General features: G+C 31.8%; 1 protein-coding gene across 5 annotated transcripts in view; it reads left to right on the plus strand.

Moving 5' to 3' along the window:
* GRIK2 (glutamate ionotropic receptor kainate type subunit 2) overlaps positions 1–15,284 on the plus strand; it is a 729,530-nt gene that overhangs the window by 673,454 nt on the left and 40,792 nt on the right. For all 5 annotated transcript variants that reach the window (XM_017498581.2, XM_037727899.1, XM_037727898.1 and 2 more), the window contains exon 15: positions 14,673–14,898. In XM_017498581.2, coding sequence (XP_017354070.1) covers positions 14,673–14,898 — 226 coding nt within the window. The remainder of the gene's footprint in view (positions 1–14,672; positions 14,899–15,284) is intronic.

Below are 15,284 nucleotides of genomic sequence, written 5' to 3' on the forward strand. Positions count from 1 at the left end.
TTTTTCATTTTGGAATTGTTTTTAGAATACCCTTGCTTATGATACAAGAACTAGTTTCTTTATTTATATGTTAAAGAAAAAAATAATCAGTGATATATGTTAAAACATTGTAGGGCAGACTTTATTCAGGATCTCTGGTAGAGTTACAGGGACCGCTGTAATGGGATATTGGAGTAGGGAAGAGATATTGGGCTCAACTCTGAATACTTCATGGGCAAGTAGAAATTTACAGCCATGGAGCAGAGTGAGGGTCAGTGGGTGAAAAATTACTAAATGGAAATATCAGGGTAAGGAGATTCTGGCTAAACCAACCTAAGAAGATTCTGCTGAACACAGGCCAAAGTGATCAGACTTTCCTTACGAGATGATAAAGAATGAGGAGCTCAATGAGATATTTTAGGTCATTCATTGGATATTAAAGATGAGAACTTCTTGCTAAACCAACTTAACAGGGTTCTTTGCTAAAACTGGATTTTATAAAGAAGTTCATAGATATGCCTAGGTGAAGGTTCAAAAGTCTTGGTAAATTTTGATCAGAGAATATTTGTCAGTAGCTATTCCTGCTTTTAGAATAATAAAAAGATAGAATATGACTTGTGCATTATTTTACTTAAAATGCTGTGACATGTTTCAAAAAGAAAAGCTATCCTAATATTAGATTTGTTATTAATGAGGATATTCAGATGGAAGAGTATAACATCTGAAGGCAATTTCAAAAGAGAAACTTGAAACATTGGAGCAAATTTAAAATAAAGTGACTATTTTGAAAATGGAGCAGTGTCTTACATGTATAAATTTGAGAACATTCACATAAAAAGAAGTTGTTTTAAATTTTCATTCTATAAGAAACCATGTGCTTCTTAGACATGGTCACAAAGGTCATATAGGAAGTAAAGATGGTAAGAAATATTCTAATGAAAATAATATTGCTTTTTAAAAAATATTTCATGTTTTATGTTGGTTTTCTCAGGAAGGATAGAAAATCTGAATGATAAACAGTTAAAGTAAAAGCTCAAATACAGTCTAAGATGTTATTATTACTAGCATTGATTCCCCAGTTATTAAGTGTCAGAGTAAATAAATACTTTGCTTTTATAAAATCCTGAAAAGGAAATAAATGTGAGTACTGAAATTTTATTTCATAGAAAACTGAGGGTAAACTAGTCCTTCATTTTTAATTTATCTGATAATGGATGGTTAAAATAATACACATTATAAGATGAATAATTATGTAAATTATATTACAAATAATCCATCCACATTATGACTGAACTTTAGTTTTATTTCAGATAATATTTATATTTAATACTGTTCTCACTAATGATATTCACTAGCTTTCAGATAGTAGTTTGCTAATTAATATTTAAAGTAAAATATTAGAATCCATTAATAATAATAGAGATGATATCCTAGAGTTTTACTGTTTGGTCTTTCAGAGGCTTATTAGTATTTTTTCAGACTCCTATATTATATTCAATTTTCTCTCTGCACCATATTTTTGGGTGATGTTTCCTTTATTTAACTAAATTCATCCATATCTAATTCTCATACATTTTTAGTCACAGTTGAGTTCCCCTGCTTATGTAATAAGAAGGCTGAATTATAATTATAATTTCTTTAAAGTGTCCTTGAAACTTCAACTCAATCTGAAATGAATTTTGAATTTTAGAAGTTAGTTTTGTGAGTGGGAGTGACTTTTATTATAAGTAGTAGCATATACCTTTGTTCACTTGTTTCAAACATAGCATGGCCAAAATATTAATACATTTGAAAACAAAGCTATTATATAAATATGTCAACATTTTCTTGATTTTTAAAATGGTAGATTTACATATTCATACAAATAATTTATATTATTTTAAAACTTCACTGGCATTATCAAGCATAGTTCTCCCATTGGTTCTTAAAATTCATTTTCTTTTCCTTTTAAATGAGTTTGGCTATATAATACACACACACACACACACACACATATATATATATTTATATATAAAAATTTGACAAATAACTTTTGTACATATAACTGGGTAAATTTCAAAATGGAGTACATAAATAATAAAAAAAAACTCTATACACAGTTGTTAAATGAATTAAAGGCATGACATACTTCTCAGTTAAGTAATTATTTCTCATTCTAAAATTTGATAAAGTTGGCTAATTAAATACAAACATACACAGGCTCACACATACATTTTCTGTGACTACACATTGAGAGCCTGGTTTATTAGTTTCTTTTGTATACGATTGAAACATATATTTTGGTAATCCAGAAGTGGGTAGGCTATGATTGTGCCACTGCGTTCCAGACTGTGTGGCAGAGTGAGAGCATGTCTCTAAAAGTAAATAAATAAATAAATAAATAAATAAATAAATAAATAAATAAATGTGTCTTCATGCAAATGAAGTTGAATACATTTTCATGATTGATTTGAATGTTTTCTTCAGCTATTCTATGATAAATTTTTGCATAGTTTATATACTGTTAGAATTAAGAAAGATGTAGTATTGATGTTTTTCTGAAGATACATCTTCAATATTATATTTTTTATGACCTAGTGTTCCATAGCCATTGTACCTTCATCACTTCTTAGCTCACTTCATTCATTTCTTCAAATATTTATTGAGCAAATGGGTAGACAACTAGCTCTATCTGCTGGAGCTTTGCCATCAGTTATTATTTTCATTTTTAATCTTTAGCATAATAGGGAGCCATGTTTTCTGTCTTAAGAGTGACATAGAGCCTTACAAGTGAGTTAATAAAGTATGGGTTGATATGATCAAGTTTGAGATTTAGGAAAACAATGCTGGCTCAGTGTAGGGAACAGACTGAAAGTGCAGTGGTGGATATGAGAATAGTTGTTAGAGTGTTACAAGAATGCAGGAGTGGTTGAGAGAATGGCATGCTGGAGAGTGGTAAAGTAACCTGTGTCCAAAAAATTAATTTAAATTTAAAATCTATGGTGATCATTCCTATATTTTTTCTCAGATTTATTACACTAAGGAATCTAATGGACTAGTTAGAAAATAAGGAAATGAAACCATGAAGAAAATTTTTTAATTCTGTTTCGATGGGAAAGAAAGCATGATAACTACTGGAGACAGTATGTTAACTAGAGGAAAGAAAAATAAGACCTAAAAGGCTTGAATATGTTTAAATGTTGTCAGAAAAAAAGGGAGTGGTAAAAGAGAAATAATTGTGTAAGATTCCTGTAAATGGTGTACGAATGTGATGGAATTTAAAGCAGAAAATGAAGGATGCGCTGTGGCTGGTGGGGTAACAAACACAATGAGGAGAGATTTTGACATACCATGTTTGACCTAAGAAGGTTTTGGAATGATTGATTGTTGAGTGTATTTCCGTACATGGTTTTATTTTTCTCTGTAAAGCAAAAGCAAGGTTAACTACTAAAATTGAGTTGAGTCCACAGAAAGTTGTGAGTGTCAGGAAAGGAGAAATGTGAAATAGACTTTGTAGAGAATAAGTTGAAAGAAATAGTAAGCTTTCTGAACAAGGTTGAACATGTACCTTAGTTTCACTATTGTTAGTATCACTTATTCCAGCTGCTTCAGATTCAGAAGACATTGATAATTGAGTTACTCTAGGGTTAGGGTTGGACTAGACAGTTCGAAGGAAAGAGAGTATAGTAAGTTTAAGATAATGGCAAAAGTAAAATTGAGATTATATATCATGGAAAATCATCTGAACATGCTATAATATAAAAAAATAGAAAAATCGAATGAATTGTAATACTGTAGGTCTTTAATGGTCATGAGGCTCCAGTGGGTTTCGAAAATATTATCAGTAAAGAAGCTGAATAAGCAAATTGGGGAGAAAAAGAGTCTAAAATCTTAGAGCAGGAAAGGCTGAGTAACTCATTCGGAAAGTAAAATAAACTCAGGTGTTTAAAATCAGCATTATGTGACCACAACTGGCTGAAGCACTAAGAAAATTATTGGTAATGATTTTGAATGACTGGCAAGTCACTCCAAGTCCTGTGTGAAGGGCACTCTGTCAAGAACTCTGAGTGACTGTCAGTTTCAAGCTGGTGAAGCAGAAGCAGTAGTATGCTGAAAATGACTTGTACCGACTTTCAGGAATTAAATTTTCAGAAATTTTATATTTTGTCTGACATAATAGCTTTAGCTTAAAATCATTAATAATGTATATAAAATCAGCAAGGACCACAAATAACAATAAAGCAAATAAAAATCATCAAACACTACAAATCAGGGCAAATCTCCCTTTCTCAGAGAGACAATTGTTGAGCATTCACTAGTTCATCACTGAGGAGATGCAAACATCTGTATCCAGGAAATGAATAGAAGACCATAGTAAAATAAATCAGGTAGTAAGATTGAATGGTATGAAACTTAAAAGAACAGGGTTTTGTATCTTTGCTTGCTTTCAAGAGGAGCGTGGAATGTGATGATCTAGAAGTAGGAAAGAAACAAGACGGACATATTTTATTTCTCATTCTTGATATTTGTGGAGTGTGAAATACTTTTTTCATTAATGTATTAAAGCTGTACTTAAATAGAGTTTAAATTTATGTAAAGCAATAATGTGGCTATCTTTCTGTTTTGTTTTAAAGCTGGGTCAGATATATATATTTTTTTCCTTATTGAATTAAGCTATAAACAGAATATGAGAGATAGGACTACATGTTTAATTATTCTTAAACTGATTTGATCATAAATAAATAAAATAAAATTAAATTAAAAATTAAAAAGAACAAAAATAAATAAATATTAATAGATATATAGACAATCTCCACTGAAAAATATCTTGGCATTTATATAGCCTAATCCTTTCATTCCACATTGAACAAATTGACTTCTAGAGAGATAAACTTACTCACCACAGATCATTTAGCTTGGCAATACTAGAGTCGAAAGTAACATGCCTCTTCTAAACTCCAGCACAATTGGAATGATTTTATAGTATGCATCTAGCCATTCATTTATTCATTATTTTAAAATTTATTTAATAAATATCTATTGGTATCTATATATTCTAGACACTGATTAATGATTAACATAATCATTAATTATTTATACATATTCTTGTTGTGATACATTTTAATTCTTGTAATGCATTATAAATAAGACTTTAAGCTTTGCCAGGACAGGGATCATGTTTTGTTTTTGGTAAAACTCAGCACACACAGTGCCTAGCATGATTCTTTATACCAAGCTGGTGCTGAATATATATTAGAAAGAAAGACCAAATGAATGAATGAATAGTCAAGTGAATTATCAAATAGAATAAGGTGAGATTTAAAATAAAACTTTTGCGCCTCTAAGTCTCCTCACCTGAAAAGGCCTGACATTAAGGGCCATGTTGGTTAAAGATCCTGCCTCAGCAAAAGCTCAGGGTACTTTTCCTATTCTTGCCTACTAGGGTGATAACATTAGAGGTGAAAACAAGTTTCCATATCCTTAAAAAATTATAAATTATTCTAATGATAAAGGCATGTATCTATATACTTACATATATATGAAGAGAGTAGGCATATGCTACAGTCATAGTATGTAGAAGTACTCTGTTTCTTTATTGATTGATTATGCAAAATATGCAATAAGAATAAATCCTGGTTATCTTTACAGAGCTTTAGGGTAAAATGACTTTAGATGAATTTTTTCATTTACTTCTCACAATACTTCCATGATATTATTAAAGAAGCTTTTTATTACATTAGGTAAGGCAAAGAAATTATGACTTAATGAAGGTCCTTCATTGACCCAGTGTGGTAAAGTTTCTTAATTTTATTTCAGTTTGGCCACATGATAGTAAATATATTCTTGATGGCTATTCTATATTAGAAAAGAAAACATTTGGTCAGGAAAGTTGAAGACATCTCATTTAAAAGAAAATATGAAATGACCCTTCATTATGAAAGACTCGGAATAGTACACAATGAATTATCAAATGCTGTTTCAACTACCTAAAAATGATAACTGTACTTAACTGCACCAAATGGTACTAAACTCACTACCTATCATATTATGCTTAGTCATTCTGATTTCTTTTATTCCTCTATTAACTCACAGTAACACTGAGAAGAGCAATTCTCTCTGTTTCATTGTTCTTCCCTTCAAATAACTGTTTTAAGAGATTGCAGATGCCTTGAGACAAAACTGCCAGAATTATCCCTAGAACTGACAGGTTTGCTAACAACTGAATGCTTTTCAGATCACTGCACTGCACTCAGATCCACCTTCGATATGAACCACATATGGCTTCAGTCTTGTTTCCCTGAATTAACTCTAATTTACTAATGACCAAGGTCAGATGAGTCCAGATAGGGCTCAGCTGTTCTTACCTAGCACATATGTTCCACTATTTGGTAATTTATTTCTGTAATAAAAAATTAAAATGCAAATCTCAGCCAGAATCTCTTTTACCAAGGGAGACCTTGCTATGGGCATTAGGGACTGTTACATGTGACTGTTTCATAACAAAATAAAAATTATTATGATAGCATTTGTAGCCAAATATCTGTTAGTATTATAAACAAAATTGGTCATGTGAAATATATTGAAAAAGAATAATTTGAGAAAGTACCAAGTATCCCAAAATTTACTTTGTTAATTAAGAAAACTGTCCGAAATTACCGCATTTGCTTTAAGCAATTTTACGGTATTCATCTATATATCAATGTTAAACTAATTCCGCCAGATTTACTATTTAGGAGATAAAATTCTTTTTTATAAATGTCTGTTTATTCCAAAGAAATGGAATTTATTATCCAAAAAAAGTCTTTTTTAGATTACTTCAAGATGTTTTGGGTGCTGTACCACCTGATTAACTTTCTAAGGACTCTGAGCTGAAGTCAACATTTCTAATGTTACGTATAATAAAACATATTACTAAATAGTACTCAATTTTCTTTGTATTGTGCTGTTGTTGTGACGTTTAAAACAAAATTAATAGTAAATGTTTTTCATTTCTTTCATGGAGAAAACTTTCCTTTAACACATACTTAAAAATTTAATTCTAAATCCTTGATACAAGAGATTACACAAATATTGATGTTATTTTCTTGTCACTTTTAAGGCACTCAACCAGGTTTATAAAAGCAGGTTCAATGAACATAAGACGGTTTCTAAATTTTAATTTGTTTTCGACAGCAAACAAAATAAATGAAGGTAAAGAATTCATTTGGGTAATTTAGGCCAAAGATATCTTTAAAAAGAACATGGCGTTGTATTTGTCAAATATGTTGCTCCCAGTAAAAGAAAAGAACATTTATGTAAGCATTGCAAGAGTAAACCTTACCTTATTAGCTTTTCACAATATTTTAGAAGGGATTCAAAACAAAATTGCAAAGCACTATTTTTACACTAATATTTTACCAGTTCACTAAAACATTCAGAAAAGAAATTTACCCTAAAATTTGTTAGTTATTGGGAATTGCAAAAAGCCAAATAATTTCCAAGTTGCAAACTTTATTTAGTGTTCTAGCAGAAACTAAACTAAAATGTCTATAAGTTTTAAATTATTAGATGTATGTTTAAAATATTTTAAGTATTTACATTGCATGCACTTTTTAGTACACAAAATCATTTGGCAATTGTGAATTTTAAAAAGAGTTATATTATTCCTTTAAAGTTTATTCTTGAAAAGAATATCATCCTTTTGTTGATGTTTCAAAGTTCATGAAAACTGCTATTATAAGCAGACAGTATGCTATGAACGACTTTTTTTGGCTTCTGTTGATGAAGCAAAAAACAAATTGGCTTACAAGCCTCACCGTTTGGATAAAATAAACATTGCTGAACACCGACACCCCAAATCCATCTAATGTAACAAAGAAAGATAAGTTTCTTTAACGTGGGGCAGAATTAAGGAAAGGAGAAACAAAATAGAAATACATTCTAGTATTCCTATCTGGGTGGCAGATAAGATAAACTGAGTGAGAAAAATAAGATGATTTTATTTACAAAAACTTAAAAATGCATTTTTTTGCAGTGCTTTTTTTTACATCCACATTTCATGTACTATTTCTGAGACATTATTTAGTTCATATTCTTGGCTTTATCTGGCTAATTACTCTTTGTAACATAAGGATAATATTAAGATGTCTTTTTTATTTTTTCAAATGAGTTATAATCTATTTATGTTTTATGTAATTAAAATTCTTTTGTAAAATTATGTTGCCATAAATTCTATTTTCACTTTTTTTCTTTTTTTTAAAGCTAGGAGGTTTGGTTCTCTCAACTGTGAAGGAAAGAAAAATATTTTAACTATTTCATCTCTTTTTCTTCACTACCCTGAAGTTAAGCTGCTCATTATCCTCTAATTTGTTGTTACCTCAATTATTTGCAAACAGAAAATTATTTTATGATGTGCTTAGCTTACTACCTGTCTTTTATTTTATACATTTCTCTGAGGTACTACATTCTTTTGGAAAATATTTCTTAACAAATTTGGCAGCATCTATGCATAGGACCAGGCTGTGACTCAATTCCTGAATCTTCCTGTTATTTTGCCTCAGTTCTCACTTTCTGTCATCACAGTGGTCAGAGAACCTTAAAAGACTGTGGACATTTTGGCTGATCAGCTTAGTCCCTATGCTTGATTTTCATCAGGACCCTTGGGAATGATCAGTATCTACTTCATTGAATGACACTAACCATTATCACAGGAGATGGAGCAAAATGTATTTACAGGAGGTTCCTTCAACATGTCCATCGTTTTCCACCTCACATCGTTAGTTTATATTGTAACTTTATATTTCCTTTCTTATATGTCAGTTTGCGTACAACTTTCTTCTTCAACATAGAAATATTTGATTATTAATTTTATTTTTACCTCCTCACTGATCTTAAGTTCAGTTTTATTTCCTTTCTTTAACTTGTACATTTCCCATTTATTGACTTTTACCTTTCAAGATCCTATAGCCTATTTAACTTTGAGAATGTTGAACAACTTTCTGCTTTATTAAAAATAAATCTAGCTGAGGCTTCTTATTTTCTCCTTATATGATATATCTTACAGTGGAAGTATAACCCCATGGGTGTTTAATATAAATATTCTGAAACTGGAGGTCAAGCTGATTGCAGCATTTTAAATCCTCATTTATTCTACTCAGGACCCACCTTATTAGGAACATTGCCTTATTTTTTTCAGCTTCACTGAGGTACAGTTGACCTTAATAAAATAATAAAAATTATATATATATATTTACAATTTTGGAAAGTCTTTCCTAATAAATTTGACAGCAAGTATGCACAGAGCCAGGCTGTCTCAATTCCTGAGACTTTCTTGGCATGTTATCTATATCTACATATATATATTTACCATAATCAGTCTAATTAACATATTCATCATCCTATATTTTTGTGTATGTGGTAGGAATATTTAAGATCTATTCTCTTAGAAACTTTCAAGTATAATTTTACAGTATAATTAAATGTAGTCACCATGCTAAATGACATAAGCTAGGCACAGAAAGATAAATGCTGCATATTCTCACTTATCCATCTAATCTAAAAAATGTTGAACTCATAGAAGCAGGAAGTAAAATATTATTTACCAGGGGCTTGAGGGGAGGAACTTGGGGGGGGGTGTTAGTCAATGGAACTTTGCATTATTGATTGTTCTTTCTTTCTTTGACATTTTAAACCTCTCCTTTCTGTTGAAACATCTCCTATTTGCATTTAAACATGCTCAAATCTCTTCAATCTTTTAAAATCTTACTTAAACCAAAATATTCTTCTATCTACTGTCCTGGAACTGCTCATCTTTGGAGTTGTACTTTTTATTTTTTTCTTTTTGGCACTTACTGCTATCAATGTACTTTCCTCAAATCCCTTCTTAATCCACTTTGATGTGACTTCTAAGAGTTTCACTCCCCTCAATTAGCTCTTGTTAAAATAACCAAGAAACTCTCTGTTGCCATATCCAAAGGAAATTATTCAGTTTTCATTTTTTGTGGTTTTTTAGCAAAGTCACTACAAGTGACCTCTTCCTTACTCAACATTCTCTTGCCTTAATTTCTGTAGTACTTGGATTTTCTTCCTTCTCTGTTTACTCTCTTTACATCTCCTTGGCAGATTCAGCCTCCTATGCAAGCTGGTGAAATTTAAAATTCTACAAGCCTTAATCTTAGGACTCATCTTTCTCTCCTGTCTTTCTCTGCATCTGCCCACTACTTGGTCAATTGTATCTAATATGACATCCGAAATCTACATTTTTAGCTTTGGTCTCCCCTCTGAACACCAGATTTAGATATCTAACTAAGATCCATTTGAATGTTCTTCATGTGTCCCCAACTCACTAATTATAATCTTTCTCCCTTAAAATTTGATCTTCTTTCAGTTTTTTTCCCCCTCTGTCGGTAAAATTTAAACCAGAAACTAAAGACTAAACCAGAAACCAAAGACTTGTTAAACCTAAACCTCTTCTATACTTTTTATATTTTAATAATTACCTAGTATTATGCATCATTTTACACACACACACACACACACACACACACAGCCCTTGAGTTTCTGGATATCTGTTCATCTCCAGCACCATCTCCCTAGTCCAAGTACTGTTTCCTTAGACTGAAGTTATGTGCTTCTAAATTATCTTCTACATCCATTGTAGTTTTAGTGATTCCTTCAGAATGTAAATCTGAAATAAAAAATGTACATCTGATTTCATCACCCTTATACAATCTGCTTCATAATTGCCTTTACTTCTCACTGCTCGTATGATTAAGGCCTATTCTTGCATGTTAACTATTTATGAAACCTGGACCCTGCTCATTGTCTAAAATTGTGCCTATTACATAACAGTAATTCAATACACGTTTTATTTTTAAAATTTTTTTAATAATTTCAACTTTTATTTTAGATTCAGGAGATACATATACAGGTTTGTTACATGTGCATATTAGTTGATGCTGAGGTTTGAGGTACAGTTGATCATGTCACCTAGGTAGTGAGCATAGTCCCCAATATTTTTTCAACCCTTGCCTCCCCTCATCTTCCTCCCTTGGCATTCTCCAATGTTTACTGTTGCCGTCTTTATGTCCACGAGTACTCAATGTTTAGCTCCCACTTATAACTGAGAACATGTAGTATTTGGTTTTATTAACACAGTTCCTGTGTTAATTTGTTTAGGATAATGGCCTCCAGCTGCATCCATACTGCTGTAAAGGAAACTATTTTGTTCTTTTTATGACTTTGTAGTATTCTATGGTGATACACATATTTTAAATAAAAGAGTAACTTGGCTCTGTGGAAACAAAAATTGTACTGGGAAAAGTTAAAACAACAAGAAAGACTTTTCTATTCCAAAAAAGAGAGAGATCAGTACTCAATCTCTGCACTGGACTGAAACTCTGGAGCGTTTTAAAGGATGATCTGGGAGATTTTAAGGGTGGGAAAAATTTTTAACAACAATTGGGTGGGTGTGGGGGATTATGACCATAGTGTTTGCTAATTGATTTTATCCAAGGGAAATATAAACTTTCTCATATCTTCATCACAGGACTAGTTTTACAACTTGGAACAAGAGACCCTCTGTCTGAAGTTAGGTTCCCACCTTTCCCCAGAGACTGAAAGATAGAGATATTTTCTCCCTTGATGATTACCTTTCAAAGGGATGGCTGCAGGCCCTTTAGAAAAACAGTCTGGTGTTGAAAAACTGCCAAGAGACTTTCAAAAAGATTTACATTTGAAAGAGACAAAGAATTTACAATTACAAGAATTCTGAAGTAAGTTATCTAAGAGAAGTGAGGGAAAGTACCTTGATGATTGGGCTATCTGAATTACAGAAGATATTGAGTGAGCTTAAGTTGGGGCCTGGAATTCAGAAGGAGACTGTCTAAAGTTTCAAAAGCTAAGGGAACGTGTCAGGTAACCTTCTTCACCCCTTATTTATTTCACGATTATTTTCTAGCACCCTGTTCCTTAGCTCTTGGTGCCCTGGCCAAAGAATACTTTCTTTGATTATCCCTCCCATCAACTTCATATCCAAGGTAGCATCTCTTGCGTGCTTTCTCTCATATTAGAGTGTTCTTAATGTTCTAAATGCAAAAGAAGGCATTTTGAGTTTTTGTTTTGTTGCCTTTGCACAATATTTTTTACCACTTTGAGGATCATTTATGCCATTCTGTTTGCTTTAGTCTTTTCATTTTATGGTAGAGGCTGTCATCAAATATCTGTTCGATATTTGGCTGTTTGATCACATTTAATAGATTTTAAAAGGCTCACTGCAAACTCTAGGTGCTTACTCAAAGTTGAAAAACTGAGTTTCACTGCAGGGTATGTAGTAGGTAATTTAGTTGGAAAATCCATGAAATATATATTTAGGTAGAGTTTGTGTGGTGCGCTGATTAAGTTTATGAACCTTGTAGGTAATCTTCGCATGTTTGAGTCCTGGTTCTGTCACAAGGTAGCCATGTAATTTTAGGCAAATCATTAAATCATTGTGTTTTGGTTTCCTCATTTATATAAGGAGTACAAAAATACCTACAAATTTTTATAAAAATTACAAACTTTAATATTTGTAAAAAATTTAGAAGAGCATCTGGCACATGCTAAAATTTAAACTTTTATTATTATCATTACTATTAATACTATCCATTTTGCTTGAAAAGTATTTATATTTTTCTTTCTGGAGGAACTATATAAATCAAAACAGTTATAAGCCTGACTAATCTCAACATGGGTTATGGATTTCAACTTATTCCTTCTGGTTTCAGTATGGTCCTCCCTGGTTCAACTGTCCAGCATGGTCTTGCTTCCTCTCCAGAGAATACTACTACTAGTCCCTGCTTTGGTGGGATGGGGGAGTCATCATTCTATTCAGAGATAGGCTGTAACAATTTAACTGTTTTTAAGGCATCCTTTCAATAAATTCTTTTTTAAACCCATGTTTATTTTGGCTTGGAAAGGGATGTAGGACTCTCTCTGGACATATGTGGAGTGAGGGTGGATTCTAAAGTTACCCTTTTCCTGGAAGGTGACCAGCAGATAATCAAATTTCTTAAATTAGGCTTTTATATTTATTATTAGAATCAAAACAGTTTGGGTGACTTTTCTATCTAAATATATCTTGCCCTTAAAATAATAGAAATGCTTAGAGAAATGAAAAATCAGTGCTGGAAAGTATTTCAAGAATTTTAAGTGAGTATATATTTTGTAAAATTCTTATTACACCAATTAACTGTTAGCATTGTAGATCAGATATTTCAAATGTAAAAATAACATGATAGTTCATGGTAATTTAAAATTAAACTATATACATTTATAAAGGAAAGAGTAACAACATTTCTTAAAGTTCATTGATTTTCAGTTGTGATTTTAAAAGAATGATGTGTTTATCACATGGATTGTAGCAAAATATTAACAATGACTAATTCATGTAGCATTATAAAATATAATTATCTTGACCAGGCACAATGGCTCATGCCTGCACTTTGGGAGGATGAGGCAGGCATGTTCAGTGTTTCACTGGAGAGCAAAGGTTTACATTTCTACCCAGTCTTAGCTCTGATTCTGTCCTTGTCTTTGTAAAGTACTCATTGTACCTTTTTCTTCTTCCTGATAAATCATAAGGTACTTATTTCCATTTTGTCATTGAAACAGTGCCAGGGTTTTTCTCTGTATGATTGTGCGCCTGCCTTTTAGTGGAAGTAGTGGTAACATCATATTTATTTCCTTGCACATGTAGAAATAAAAGCATACTTACTCTGTAAAAAAAAAAAAAAAAAATTCCATATCTATTTGCTTGAAAAGAGTTTTGACTTTTTATGATAATGCAACCAGTATGCTGAATAGCATTCTTGTGTTTATAACTTCAGTATTATTTTTGGTACTTGTATAATATAATAATTAAATGACAGTAAACATTTCACAGATGAGCTTTCAAGAAGCAGATACTAACATTTTTCCTGTTTATATTTTACCAGGGCCTTCTGAACAAAACCTATTTTCTTCTTTTAGTAATGAAATTCTAGTAAAGCCCTACTGAGAATTTTCAGTTGGATATAAAAACTATTCAATTTTATTGGTCCAGGAATCTTTAGTTATTTAGTAGGCCTGAATAATAGATTTCTGAAGGCCAGCTTAAGAAGTTCTGAGGCTATCAAGTTGTTTCTCCATGGAAATGTAGACATCTTTATTTGTAACATTCTTCTTTGTAACAACTTCCCCTCATCTCTTCAACCTATACTTTTTTTGTGTATCCCTGGAGGCCAATGTAGCATCTGTGCTATGTTAATCCAAGTTGGGGGAAAACAAACTCTTGTAGTTTTACAGTGTCAATCTGAGTGCAGTGCTTCTCTCTTCCATATTTATTGTTAAAGAGATGCTGACAAATATGAAATACTCAGGTAAGATACCAGCACAAAGGAACTTCCTTATAAATCATTTATTTTCGGTTGTATGTATAACTTTCTATGATGTACTGAGATGCATTTTGAACATTAAGATTATAAAAAATATATTTGTTAAACAAATCTATACCAAACCTAGAAATATGATGAGCAATTGTTATGAGAAACTTGTTATACAGATTCAGATTTTTTTTTGGTATATATATCCTTAAAAATTATATGGTTTAAGATGGTACAAGCAGACTAAATGTAGTCCATTGTGTCTAAACATTGTAGGACCATATGGAAACTATGCATATATCTTTCTTACGACCAACTTATGTTTACTTTCTTCAGAAATCAAAAATCTCCACATATGACAAAATGTGGGCCTTTATGAGTAGCAGAAGACAGTCAGTGCTGGTCAAAAGTAATGAAGAAGGAATCCAGCGAGTCCTCACCTCTGATTATGCTTTCCTAATGGAGTCAACAACCATCGAGTTTGTCACCCAGCGGAACTGTAACCTGACACAGATTGGCGGCCTTATAGACTCCAAAGGTTATGGCGTTGGCACTCCCATGGGTAAGTTATATGTCCGCCATCTGTTCTTTGTTCATCAATCTGAGTTGCTTTAAGACAGGGGAAAAACAGTGTTTCCACATATGCCATTCATTAGGAATTTTGTTTTTACCAAATATATCCTGCTACCCCTCTGTGACTGTGTAAAAGCAGGTTATCAATTTGGGCATATTATTCTAAATAGATGACTCAAAAAAAAAAAGAAGAAAAGAAATAATTTCTATCAAAATGGTCAGTAGCTATTCTTACTGTATCAGTGTTGAGAAACCCACAGCATAACCCAGCTAACCGTCTCTTTTCAATCTTAAATTCAAAAAAATGTTTTATGAGTAGGCTAAAGTTTTTATAACAATTTACTTTTTAAAATTTGTGGCTTATGAATATAGTAT

This window comes from Cebus imitator, unplaced genomic scaffold (assembly GCF_001604975.1).
Source record: "Cebus imitator isolate Cc_AM_T3 unplaced genomic scaffold, Cebus_imitator-1.0 Scaffold245, whole genome shotgun sequence".
Taxonomy (NCBI): domain Eukaryota; kingdom Metazoa; phylum Chordata; class Mammalia; order Primates; family Cebidae; genus Cebus; species Cebus imitator.